Below are 14,497 nucleotides of genomic sequence, written 5' to 3'. Positions count from 1 at the left end.
TAGGATGGATTGACTAGCTATATCTTCAGATCTGAACCTGACTAAACATGTCTGAAATGCACTTGGGAAAGCAACTGCATTTTGCCATCAACATGAAAGAAAGATCAAGAAGCTTGCTTTGGTATAGAAGTGGATGTGACTGCCATGATTCATCAGATTTCATTTTAACAATGTGATGACTCAATGTGTGATCTTTATGTCTGTTAAGAGTGATTATTAACCTCATCTTATAACATCAGTTTTTGACCTTGCTTTTTTCATGAATGGTCATGGTACTCAGACCATGCATGAATACTATCATTCTTGTATGGCACAAATCAATGTTCTGTATTATTTGCTATTTATACAAAATGTCATAAAATTCTGTGGGATATTTTTTTTAAATCTGGGAAGAAAAAAAAAAAAAAAAAAGAATCAATATAAATATGTATATTTAGACTGACACAAGATGCATGCTCATTATTCCATAATTATAAACATATGTTCATGTATTCTTAGTGTTATAACTACTGATAAAGAGAAGTAGCAGATTGCATAGTAGCTTGACAGAGGCAAGCATGTGAAAATTATAATATTGACATTAGGTTAAAAGCAGTAAATTACATTATATTTCTCAGCAGAGGGACACTGCAATGCTTAATTAGTATTGGTTAAATAAAAGACATCAGTTCACTTTTGGCTTTGCATTTTATAAGAGTCATATGACAGGGATTAATTTTGAAGTGCTGTATTTCAGAAAAATTTATTATAAGCCCTTAACTCCAGGAAGGAGAAATAACAAAATTGAAAAGGTGACCAGGAGGATGTTGCCAGTTATAGTTAGAATTTTATTACATGTATATTTGTTACTTGGTAAGTGTTGAGAGTTTTATTAAATTGGTTGTAGTAGTATTTAGTGCGTTTAAATCTTATTGCTGTAATATATATTTAAAAAAAAAAAAAAATTGGTTAAAGAAAAAATTTACATAATAGTCCTTGCTCTTTTATAGGCAGATGTGTGGTCTGATTATGGGAAGAACAAAGAGAGTGTAGCAGAATTATGGTTGGGCTTACTGTCATTTTATGCATGTGATTTTGACTGGAGAGAGTATGTTGTATCCATACGACAGAAAAATCTTCTGACTCGTTTCAGAAAATTGTGGCTTTCTGACCAAATTGCTATAGAAGGTTTGTTTATTCAGTTATTATTTCATTATGATTGTTTCATTGATAATAATGGCTTTTGACATCAAACACATCTTCAACAGACTTTCCAAAATTTTTGGAATATTGAATAATATTACATTACTCTACTAAGTGCTTATCATTCATTATTTTGGCAAGTGTTCCTACAGTAACAAGACTGCATTTCACTACATTGGTGACCGTAGTTTTGTTGGTCACCGGTGTTCCTAGGTATGATCAGCACCGTCTTTTGGTTTCATTTAATTTCAGCAATTTTTCTAAATTTACTGTGCTGCCTGTGGCCTCGTGGATTGAAAGTCAGCAAATGATGTCTTTCCTTTTAACTTTATTTTTAAATTTATATCACTGCTCCAAATTGGTGATTTATTTTTTTAACTTCTAATTAGGTCGGGAATTATGGAGGTTGTAATCATGAGGCCCCCCCCCCTTTTTTTTTTTTTTTTTGTTTAAGAAGAGTGGTGGCTCAAATTCCATTTGAATCTTGTAAGATTCTGCTTAAATTGAGCATTTCATATGAACTATAGGATAATTTAATATGTGTGGCAAAGGACACCCCATAGAAAACTGCGACTCAATTACCACCAGCTGTGTCAACAGTAGCCTCACGAACGAGAAGACAGGTAGTACCTTTGACACACTACATCCAGCAAGCACATCGAAATGTCCATGTTACAGACAAGAATGAACTCAGCCAGGGAGTCTACTCAATAGAGAAGGTTTATAACAGAGAGCAGTTCAACATCAAAATTTTATAATGCAATCTCCAAAGGGGCAACCACACTTAGTACCGCGGAGGTGATATCTTCCAGTGCAGTAGACCTGGCACTCTTACAAAAACCTTACATGAGGGAGGGCAAACTTCCATCCAACCTTCAACAAGTAAATCTTGCGCCTCCAGTACGGGAATGGCAGCCATTTTGTATAACAGTCCTCCAAGTCCATTGCTAATGGATATGACAGATTACACAGTAACAATTTTGACTGAATCCTTCAACATGAAAATAGCAATCATTTGCATTTACTTTCCCCAAGCAAGCAAACTGAATGCCTGCTACAAAAATTAAACCAATCCTTACTACAAACATTCCAGAATACCTTAGCGGCTGGTGACTTTAATGTCACTAGGCCCGTATGGGGAGCACAGATAAAAAAATCACAGAGCACAGAAATTGTTAGAATATGTGATAGCTGTTGGACTAATAGTAATAAATAAAGAAGACTCAACCAGCATTTGACTATGAAAGAGCAAAAGGCTGCCCAGATGTCGCATTTGTCTTGCTATCAGTGTCCACATACATAAACAACTGGGAGATAATGGGCATACTCTCTCTGAGTGACCATCATATAATACAATATGAAATCAATAGTAGACTAACGCACCTAACAAAAAGGCAATTCAAGACCTGCTACCGAGGGCACAACACTTTAAAATATTACTTCAGGCGATGGGTGAACGAAATCTTGGAACAACTGGATAATTGCGACTCCCCGGAGGAGCTAGATACTACATATGACTTCATCATAACTAAATTAACATCAGGTCCCAATGATGTAGGTAATACCATTGTTAAAGAAATTCACAATTCCCAGGGTTGTTTCGATAACTATGCAGAGCTTGCTGGCGACTGGGACACTTCCCTAGAAGCATAAAACTAGTCGAAATTGCAGTCTTTCACAGGCAGGGCAAAGACCTGTCAGATCTGGCATCATATAGGCCTATAAGCTTCCTGCCTTCAATCAGTAAGATTTTAGAAAAAATAATTCTACAATGCCTTAATTTCCACATGTACGGGAACAAAACTATAAATGAAAAACAATATGGCTTCTGCAGAGGAAAGTCCACAGAAAATGCCTTAAAACAACTACTAGATAACACAGAGCAGAACAAAGATGACAATTTGTACATATTAGTTATATGATTGGGCATTCGATTTTTATGGTGGCCAGATGTAGTCGAATGGCTGGACACCATCAAATGCCCAAAGGAAATCTTGAGCCTTGTACGCAGCTACTTGCAGGATTGTTGGATACAGGTTACAATGGACAATGATGTGCTCAAAGTCAAGTTGGAAAGAGGCTGTCCCCAGGGTTCCTGCTTGGAACCTATGCTTTGGAATCTTGTAAGGAACACAACTTTCGCACTCTATGACCAACAGCAAGGAGTGGGTATCCAAGATACACGGACAACTTTTTATTGATTATATCTGGTAGCACGGGCATAAGACTAAAGGCACGAAACACGATCAATACTTTTGCAAGCAGGGCAGATCAGCACAAATTAAACATCTCAGCAGATAAAACTAAACAACTTTTATATGTAGGCATGGAGTGCAAAATAGGAATCCTAGCATCAAGCTAAATAAGAGTCTCTATAAAAGAAGTCACCGACCTTAAATACCTAGGTATTATAATTAACAATAGGCTTTCCTGGGTGCCACACATTAAAGAGCTTAAGCAGAAAATAAATTAGCTTAGCAATTCCATGGTTAAAATAACAGGACGTCATTGGGGCACTCCAATCACTATTCTCAAAAGCTGGTACAGAACAATCTCAGAAAAGATCATTTTATATGTGGCTGCCATATATGGGGAAGGGAGTTCACTGCCCATATGAGGAGGTAGCTTCTCACCATCCAAAGAATGCAACTATTGATTATATGGAAGGTTACAGAACATCCTCAACTGCAGCCCTGCAAGTGCTGGTGGGTATTTCTCCACTGGACCTTTTAGTGGAGAGAAAATCATTATTAGTAAGAACACTGCACCTGGAAGATAACATCTTTCTGTGGCAAAAGACATTCTACCACAAAGACTATGAGAAGTACAAGCAGATCATGCTTGAACACCCTGCAGATACGGACTTAGACAGAGAAGGACACAGGCTGCATCTACTGTGTACTTTAAGAAGGAGAAATGTAAAAAATTGGGAAAGCCAAATGGATGACAAAAATACCATCTTTCAGGTGGAGCTTCTAGCATTAAAATCAGCCATCAATTTCGCAAAATATCAATTAACAACAAAGGTCAATATATATAATGACTCCTCCTCAAGTTTAGAGGCCATCCGAGGGTATAAGTCAAGGAGTCTTTTAGTGCAAGATATTCAGAAAATTCTCCTAAGGCTCCCACCAGATGACAGACACAATCAGTCTTCAGCAGCCTTCTACAAGAATGGCAGAAAAGATGGGAAAGGGAAAGCACAGGGAGGAGAACCTACAAGTTCTTTCCAAAAGTTTCATGCTCAGTTAAAACATACAGCAGCTCACAAACTCATTTCTACACTGGCCATGGTTCCTTCTTACATTATTTTGAGAAATTTGGCAAACGAGACTCAGAACTATTTGAATGTGGTGTGGTAGGTGATGCAGATCACTACCTCTTCAACTGCCCACACACTGATAAATTGCATTTAAAAATACCAAGCGGGCAATACTGGCCGCAAATGAGTGGAGAATACCTGTGGCAACAAGCAGGCAAAAACTAAAATAGAGGAAATGATTAAGCAAGGTATTAAGAAATCCCCCCCTTGAGAATTGGATATTCGCAGCATAATTACAATATCAAATTAATGTGGTGGGGAGAGGCCTTACAAAAGTTGGGTACATTGAACTGACAATTCGCAGCAATATGGTGTAGTTATCTCTTGCAATAATGCCAAAGTAATTGAATGGTAACAAAGTTACTTCCTTGTTAGGTGCTACAGCTATAATAGCAGTTGCAACTTTTCCAAGCAAATAAGCTAAGGTACCAGAAAATTGAGTCACATAACTCCCTACCCAGTTTAAGCCAGATAGTACTACAACAACTAAAAATCAATGTTAGAAAAATAGCTCGTTCCGTAGAATTTTCTTTGATCATCTCAGTAAAAGTATTGAAAATATGAATTCAAATAATGCTTAAATATGTACATAACTGTCATGATTATATCTAATTATCTCATGTAACTTATACAACACAATGTCTCAGGGTTGCCACTCTACCTGGAAAACCAAGTCAGGGAATTCGAAAATTGACCAAAAAATTAAGGGAATAGTCAGGAAATTTAAATATGTGAGTCAAAATCTGGAAATGTCAAGGAATCTGGAAAAGTCATGCAGCTATCCCCCCCCAAAAAAAACGAGTTTTGCACCGACTTTGGAAACGATCACTTTCTTGGCGAATTATGTATCGTGTGAGCATCATTCGGCCAGCTGGCCTAGAGGAATTTTCGCAGCTCCAATCAGATTGTCTTTTAGAAAGGCAAAGCAAGTTTCCAGCAACTTTTTGTTTCCAGTAACCTTGAGTATCGAGAGACTCCCATGTGCATATGCAGTGCATGTTGAACTAAGGAAAATACATATTCTCATATAAAATAAAATCAGTTTAATCCTAGTATAGGGTACCATGGAGGTTAGAATAGCCCAGTGGAGTAGCGAGCATAACTGGCGCCCCGGGCAAAATACCTTTTTGCCACGCCCCTCAAAATAAAACCAGTGATATGGTGAAAATCTTGTTTGGAGACCATTTGATGCCCCTTTGTGAGTGGCACCCGGGGCATTATACACCCCCTTGCACCCCTCGCTACGTCACTGGAATAGTGCCCATGTACTACCATATACATGGGATTTAGGGATATTATGATGAGCAGTAAACGCATCATTTTGGTGTTGGCGACAATTTTCAAAATCGTGCCAAGGCCGTAGCGTATACTAGGATTTTACAGCAAAATCTTTTTAACCCCCCTTTTTTTTTTAAATAAATGCCTTATTTGTCACTTTGCAGAAAAATAGGGTACTTTTCAGTTTCGCCAGCGCAAATCTCGTCAAGCAGACTTTATTGGTGACAACATACAGTTATACACATAAAAAATGTTAACAAATGTTAATTCTAAGAATTTTTTAGTTTGGATTTTATTTATTTATTTATTTTTTCCATTTCAATATCGTTTAAAATTTTGTAAAAAGTCAATAAATAAACACAATAAATTTGTAAAAAGACATTTATTTAGAAATTTAGTATGCTTTCGTAATACCTGATTCATCAGTTCGTATCACGTGACCCCAAGTGATCTCATCACGTAAACTACTCTACAAAAATCTAATTCTCTCAGTAATTATCTACATTAATTTCAAGTTAAATCTTAATTTGGAATACAAGTTTAAATGCAAAAATTATTTCAATTCGTAGAATAGCTTACTCAGAAATTATGTAAAAACTCAGTGCTTTACTTCGCTAGTGCATTCTCATTAGAATTGATGAATTTAGTACTTGACCTTCCCTTTTCTATATTTTCGCTTTCGGCTGAGCTGTATGATTGCATCCTAATTAACTTAAGTACCACGAATGGTTTTAGGCCATAAAATTGAACTATCTGGTAAAAATTCTATGTTACCAGTGAAAATATTCTGTTTGGCATCAGTTTTACCAATATTGGCGATGTTATTGCCTGCGGAAAAGTAACAAAAATAGTAATTAGTTACCTAGGCTAACCATTTAATGTAACTATATATGCCAAAACATCGTTGATTATTCTATTTCAATGTTTAAATAATTATCTTTATTTTAATGTTATTTGTGGCATTTAATGTTGCTTCTTCTCTAAATTTATTTATTATTTGTTAGTAAATAATACTCTCAAAGTTCAGGAAATTTTCTCTGGCATAATCCTGAAATTAATTCTAGCATATGATGACACACCATCATGAAACTTAATGCACATATTTTTTGCTTATGTATGCTACTAAATAAATATAAAATACCTGAGTTTATATAAAAATATTATTAAATAGATTTTTCTTTCGTTTAGCTGAAAAATGTCGGGGGGGGGAGACATTTTTTTAATCCAGATTGGACAGATTCTAATCTCAATATTCAGTGGAGAAAACAACTCCTATTAGTTATATTAGTAATGCTTTGGGGATTATATATTATAAGTTGTATGTAATTGGCTAATTTTTGTGTTTTCAAGTGGTATCATAATTAATTTATCTCTTAGCACAGCCAATGTGCGTTACGCAGATAGACTGGAATTTTCTTAAAACACACCTGGAAAACCTGGAAAAGTCAGCAAATTTCATTTTCCTGTTTGAGTGGGAACCCTGATGTCTGTAATTAACATATCTATGCTTGTATGCCCATGTAATATTTATTTTTTATATGGAAGAAATAATCGCTTCTGCCAGGATAACCATTAACACAGTAATATTTTTACAACAAAGTCAGACCAGTGGTTATCTCAGGCAGTGCTCAGTAGTGAGACAAAGCAAAGGAAAAACTCTCACCTTTTGTGCCATAATAGAAACGGTTTCATCTTCATGTTTAAATTATCAGTCCTCAAAGGGGGGGGGGAACTGAATAAACTCAGCTGACATGGCATTTCAGTTAAGAGTTATCTTTCCATAGGAGGAAAGTAAGAGTTGAAGTTATGATTCTGGTTATCAGAATTAAAAAAAGGAGAAAAGAAAGGCACATCTGCAGAAGTTAGCAGGTAGTTCAACAGCTGTGGTCAGTTTCCTTACAAAAATTAAATATCTTTATTTCAGCTCAGCTCTCAAATTGAGAAAGAGAATTCTTTGAAGATAGATATTATGCCAAAATTGGTACACTATGAAATTTCTTGCTATACTTGGTCTCCTATTCAGAAGCCGCAGAGAAGCTGAATTTTCAGAAAATGCAAAAAGAATAATTTTTTAAGCATGTTTGAAGTAACTTACAGAGTTTCAATTATTTTTCTAAACATCTTTTGGGAGGTGCTTCAGATGGTACAGATTGTTTTATAAAATTTTTAGTGATGTATTAAAATTTTAGCTGCAGAAAAGCTTCAGAATTTTTGTAAAAATATAAAAAATTCTGGCTACTTCTCAGTTATTACTAATTCTACTCTTTGCATAAATCATATGTACCAATTTTTTTGTTTTAAAATATTGTATGAAAAGCTAAAAAAATAGACCGGTATTAGTTTCATGTCCATTAAATCTCACAGAGCATACAAAATATCAGATTTTAGATTAAGGTGTAAAGAAAATGTTATGATAATACTTTGAACATATCAAAGCTCCATGAAGGTCTTAATTAAAAATAGAAAGCCTCACAGCTTTTTTTTGTGTTTTGCTAGATTTATTATATGAATTCATTTGGAAACAATGTTGCACATCTGATGTAGCTTACTTCGTTATTTACCTGCAACAACAGGCTGAAGTACTTAAATTTTATCTTTAAACAAAGTTACATTTTATAAAGCAGTTGAGTGATAGTAAATGTTTACCAAAAATAATTCTGTAAAATTTCAATGGCATGATTACAGTAAATTTAAAAGAGCATTCATTAAAGTTTCAGAGTCTGAGACTAAAAGTCTCGAGTAAAAATAAAAACAAAACTTTAACAAACAAACAAAAAAAGAAAGAAAGAAAGAAAGTCTTCGTGATTTGACTGTCTTCTGGGACCAAGGCTATTGTAAAGAATTAACAGAGTAGACAGATGTTTGCAGAAAGTAAATGAAAACATGAAGGTTATCTACTTCAATAGCTGAAACTATTCTGTGATGAAGTGCATTATAAGTATTCTGGCATTGAAATAGAAACCTAAAAAATTGTATTTTATGAATATTAATAAGTGACTAGTAGAGGAGTTTTGCCATTAAAAGTGCAGACAATAAAATAGAAGTGAAAGGAATTGAAAAGACTCGAGTGAAAATACTGTGTGTTGTTTGCGGAACCTAATAGTTGAACTCAGAAAGAAAAGCAATGTTAGAATGTCTGTTTGATCTGTCAAGTGGGGATTTTTGTTGATAAACCATCAGGTCTTCAAAAAGTGAGCTCAAGCTAGAATTTCAAAGTATATGTATATAACATAGATGAAAAAGTATTCAGTAAAAAAAAAGAAAAAAATAATAATAAGTAAAGCCTTTGTTAAAGGGCCTTCATTGATTTCTACTATTTTGTTAGATCTTCCAATTTTACTGGGAACTCTGTTTGGAACAAATGCTGTGAATACCAACTTCTTGTTGGAGGTAATTCTTTTAATCTGTTACTATTTTCATGCCCTGTTGCTATTATTAATACACTCTCTGTTTTATGGTAAGATCATGTAACTTTGAAACTAATCCACTGCTTTTCTGTATAATGCAAGTCCCAAATTTTAATATTTTTCACCCAAAATACAAGAAAAAGTATCTTATTCATAAAGACTAAAGATGGCTTTTTGAGAATCAAAGTTACATCAAATGGAATTACAGATGTTTTAAGTGTATTTTTATGTACCGCTTATCCATAATTGGCTTTAAATTGTGCTGCTTGGCAACAGTTTTTCTTTTGAAGAATAATACATAAGTAGCAAAAGTAGTAAACATACCCCATTTCTTATATGAGGGATTCCGAAAAATTCTGTCGAGAACAGCTCCCTATTTTGTAAATGTGTTTCTTTCAATTTATAAATCAGAGTGATCAACAAATTTGACAGGTCCCAGGGTGCTTCATTATCATTTTAATTTGTAAATCTATTAAAATTTACTATTAACGTCCATACTGATGATCCATCCTTTATTGGTGTGAGGTGGTGGCTGTCCACCTTAAGTCGTCAGATGATAACTGTCAAACTCTAGGTCACTAGAGCCTTGATACCAACCTACCAACAGCCTTGATAGGTACCATGTGCTCTGGTTTAATTTAAATTTCTATCAAAATTTTGCTGCATTATCCTACTCTGATGACCCTAAATGCCCATTGAAATTGTAGTTCACAAGTGTTCAACAGGCATTGTTGCACTTTGGTTTAATTTTAAGTATACATATATATATCTTCTTATTTTATAGTGTATTAACAAGTTGCATGAATCTTTCTCAAACTGCAAGATATGTTTAATTGATAATTATTTATTTTTTTCCTTTTTTCATTAGATCCTTTTGATCTGAATCATAATCTTGGAGCTGGATTAAGCAGAAAAAGTAAGTGTTGAAGTTTTTAAATCCTATAATGTAATATTACACCAACAAAATGCCAAATTTTTTAGATTCGTAGCAGTGAAACAATGCTAGTTCCCCCTTCCTTAAATTAGATTTTTTTTTTTTTTTTTTTAGATTGAAAATTATGCCAAATGTGAAATTGGGTTCTCCCCCCCCTCCAAATGCAGAAAGCATGTTACTGGAAAATTTTCTTTGTCAAGTTTGTTAAATTTATGGACCATATTGCATGTAAGATTTGATGGCGAGATGTTTTCGGAAAGAATATAATGATAGTAATAGAATGGTCAGCACGCTGGCAGACTGACTATTGTGAAAGTCAGTTTGATAATGGATGTTGATTAAGAAAAATGCGAGAATTAATAGTTCATAAGTTTGTTGCTTTCTATGCATTTGCCAGAAATATCAAAAAATTTTGTAGTTGTTGTTCAAAATTGCCAGTCTAAAAACAGTTGAAAGTTATGCTGTCATGGATTTCAGAACTGCTTTCTGAAAATAAAACAGATTGATGTTGTTCTTAACTTCTTAACTCAGTACTGTCAGGAAGATGAGGAACTCTTTGAGTCATATAGTTACTAGTAATGAAACATGGGTATCCCATGCATCTCCAGAATTGAAGATTCAATTCATGGAATGAAGAAATTTTGGATCTCTGAAAAATTTTAAATTCAGCTAATGATTTTAGCCAAAAATAAAAGATGTTTCCAAGCTTTGCTCATGCAGAATGATTTTTATTTGCTTGTTTTAATTATTTGTTCTTTTTTGCTATTCGCTACTAATTAGTAAAGTAGAAAATTTGTCCAACATCTAAATTAGTTAATATAAATATAACTTTGTTCAAAATTGTTAAAATAAAAAGCTGTAAATTTCTTTTGTTTTCAGGCATGAAGGATTAGTTTCTATGTTATTTGAAAAAACAGTGTTCTTATATAAATATTTTTCTGAATTATATACTAACCATTTGGGTCCAATACCTTTTGCCATTCTTTTGGTAACAGCACGATTCCATGCTCATAAAAGTTCTTATTTTTGCTTATGAAAAAATGATCCAAGTGATTTTTGATATCCTCATTTAAAGTAAATGTTTTCTGTTTGCAAAAAATTTTTTAAGAATGGAAAATAATCAGAAGGTGCCAGATCTGGCAAGTATAGTAGATGTGGTAGCACATCCCATCCATGCTGTAACTGTTTTTGATGAATTGCAAACTATGTGAGATCTGGAATTATATCCATAAAACTCAACACTTTTTCTATTGATCAGTTCTGGCCTCTTCAGTTTGAAGGTATTACTCAGTTTATCCACTTGAAGGTAGTACACTTTTGAATCAACTACTGAATTGTTTTTGTAGAAGCTAAAAAAAAATTGCTTTAATATGTTACAGAACATCACCTTTTCATGAATATCAGCTCTGAAGTCACAAGTTGTTGAATCTTTTAGAATTTCATGTAATGAATGAGTTAAGGTTCTAGGAACTGCAATTAAATATATAGAGCGATAAAAAGAACTACAGGAATCGATATAATAATGCTGCAAAGATGGATAAGTTTGGCAGTGAATCAAGAGCGTCTGCGATCAAAAATTTCTTTCAGTCATTACAGGACTGAACTTTTGAATATCTACTGTACATACTGTATTTAACTTCAGACATTTCTGTGAATATGTAAGGTTCATTTTTTTCAGTTCATTTTTACTGTTTTGCTGTGAAACATAATTATTAGGTTTATAATATGTAAAATTATAGTTTGACAATTAATGATCTTTTTCTTAACACCTAACTATTATCGGATATATTTGCTTATCCAACATTATGGCTGTCCTTTTATGTCAATAGGAATATTATATATATGCGTGTGATATTTGCAGTAAATAAGCATTGGAAAAGATGAAGATTAGCAATCTGGGCACATCAGAGTCCAGGTGTGGTCGTTGTGAAGTGAAAGGCAGCCGAATTGAAGTCACAGAAGAATTTCATTTTTAAAAACTCCATATCTTTATTCACTTAAAATGGCAGATCACTGTTTTTTTAGATTCTACAAAATTACATATCCAATAATGATTTAAATTAAAATAAGGTTAAATTTAGGCTTTTGACATTATAACTATTCTAAAAAAGGGAAGAAGAAGAGAGAGGGCAAAGCAGGATCTTATAGCAGCGATAGCAGGAAGCATTCTGATGAAAAATGGTAAATGGTGCGAACTCTGCATTTATAGTAGTGATTACATAACATGCCAGAATGTTCTTGAAAGTACTGATCTAGGGAAAAGATCCTGAAACTGCGGAAAGTTAATTAGAGGTTGCCTGTTCACGTAGAGCAAAGCCATCATATTTTTTATATTTTACATATATATATATGTATGTATATATGATTTGTGTATTTTGTAAATTTTAACAACAATCATACTCCTAATATGTTTGTTAATGTTTCTTTACAAGTCTCTTGCAAGTAGAAAGTTGAAATAAGAAGTTTTCCATTTTCAGAAAATAAAAAGTTTATTATATTCTTATAACTTGTAACACAGAGTTTTATTTTTCTATAAATTTGCAATCTTATGCAGATAAATAGGTAGCATCAGTGAAATTGAAATGAGATATAATGCCTTGCTAATTTTTCAGTGAATTCTTACATATTGAAAGCTTTTATTCGGGGACGGGAGCGTTTTGGAACTCCATTGTCAGTCGAAAGAATGAGCACTATACTTGGTTATGAAGTGGTATGTTTTTTATTATTTGAAGTAAATTTGTTTTTTCATGTGTAATATACTTTTTGGAAGGTCCTTATTTTTTTCTATATATTAATTTATTTATTTTGGTGTCCAAGCAAATTTTGTTCACCATTCAAAAAGAAAAAAGCCTTTTATACATTGTGCAATAAACGTAAATATTTATGTGATGCACAAAAACAAATTTGCATAATTAGATTACTTGCCACATTCTGTGTTATCATGTCCATACAACGACAACTTGGCATAGACTGACCCTTCATAATAAATGTGCATGTATTCGAAAAGATTTTATGCAAAAGTATACTTACTTTTGATAATAAATGGGCTAAATTATATTTTGTTTAACTTAATAAATGAAATGTTCTGCCATAGCATTAAAATGAAGATTTTTGAATAAGACTAGTACTGTGCTTTTGTTTTTTTATATAAGCTTGTCATTTCTGCCATTTATTGCATATTAACAGTACTTGTTTGATTTCCTGGATTATTATTTATTCAGAAACTAAAAAATTTTGTTCACTATAATGTTAATTATTTCTTTGCTTTTGCTAATTTGGCTTGAACAGTTTTATAGAAAACCTGTGCTTTTATACTGCAGGGAAGTTTCTACTTTCTCTCTGTATAAATTATATGCCAAGAAGAATGATAGCTGGTATATGGATATGTAAACTGCAAAAAAAAGGGGGGACAGTTCTATATAGTAGCCAATTGATGAAATTCAGTGTTTTCCATGTCTCGAAAGTGTGACTTAGGATATGTATTAGATTTATATGTAGCATTGTTCTAACATAGGTATTTTGACACAAAATCGGACTTTTCTGGAAAAACATACCTTTATTTATTTATTTATTTAAGTTCTGCAACTCAAATTATCCCAAACTGCAAGGTTTTGTTAAAAAGTGCATGGAATTAAAATTAGCTCTCAAAATTTTAGCACCTTAATGTTAATTGAATTTGGTTTATATTTAGTATCTCTTTTTTTTTTTATTGAACTTATTTGATTCTTCCTTTCACATTTCAAAATTTAGATTCATTCCAAATAAAATTCGCTCATTTTTTTATGATTTAGTTTTAAAATTTGTATTTTTAAATAATTTTTACAAATTTTTCGAAAAATATTTTGAATCATAACCTATAAAATTTTTATTATTATCTTAAAGTAGATGTTATTTCTAGGCATACCTGCAAAAAATTAGAGCTTTTTATTGAAAATTTTCAAAGATACAGTCAAATACCGAAAATCTGCCTCTCAAAGTATAAACATTCAGTTTATAGGTTACCGCAACATTGAGTACGAAATATCGAAGGAAAAATACTTACCGAATAATGATGTCATAATTACCAAATAATAATGAGTCATAACGGAAATACCAAATTATTGACATAAAAAAAATTTTAAAACATAAAATAAAAGTTTTTTCCCTCTAATCTTTGTATCGAGGTAAAAAAGCAGACGATTCACTCAACTCTTCATTCAAGGTCACGATTCATGTTGTTATATATTCTGAGCTTTGTTATTTCACGAGATTGTTTAGTGCTGCCTTTTTTTTATCCTGAAATTTTGTGGGTAAATTAAGAATATTTTAAATTTCAGCCCTTTTTAATACAGTGACTGATAAGAAATGCAGTCATGATTTTACTGCTTTTAACGT

At 32.9% G+C, this 14,497-nt stretch overlaps 1 protein-coding gene across 2 annotated transcripts in view; it reads left to right on the top strand.

The window, feature by feature from the left end:
* The window catches only part of LOC118193498 (terminal uridylyltransferase 4-like), a 130,245-nt gene that overhangs the window by 73,688 nt on the left and 42,060 nt on the right, over window positions 1-14,497 (top strand). For both annotated transcript variants that reach the window (XR_015040143.1, XM_035364600.2), the window contains exons 21-23: window positions 990-1,167; window positions 10,058-10,105; window positions 12,736-12,833. Coding sequence is in view for 1 of the 2 variants with exons in the window: in XM_035364600.2 (XP_035220491.1) it covers window positions 990-1,167; window positions 10,058-10,105; window positions 12,736-12,833 (324 nt within the window). In the remaining variant the exon portion in view is untranslated. The remainder of the gene's footprint in view (window positions 1-989; window positions 1,168-10,057; window positions 10,106-12,735; window positions 12,834-14,497) is intronic.

Source organism: Stegodyphus dumicola, chromosome 3, assembly GCF_044657685.1.
Source record: "Stegodyphus dumicola isolate Sdum_Otavi_A_Nest chromosome 3, ASM4465768v1".
Classification (NCBI taxonomy): Eukaryota; Metazoa; Arthropoda; class Arachnida; order Araneae; family Eresidae; genus Stegodyphus; species Stegodyphus dumicola.
Note: the sequence above shows the minus strand (reverse complement) of the source record. Positions and strands in the feature narration are given on the sequence as shown.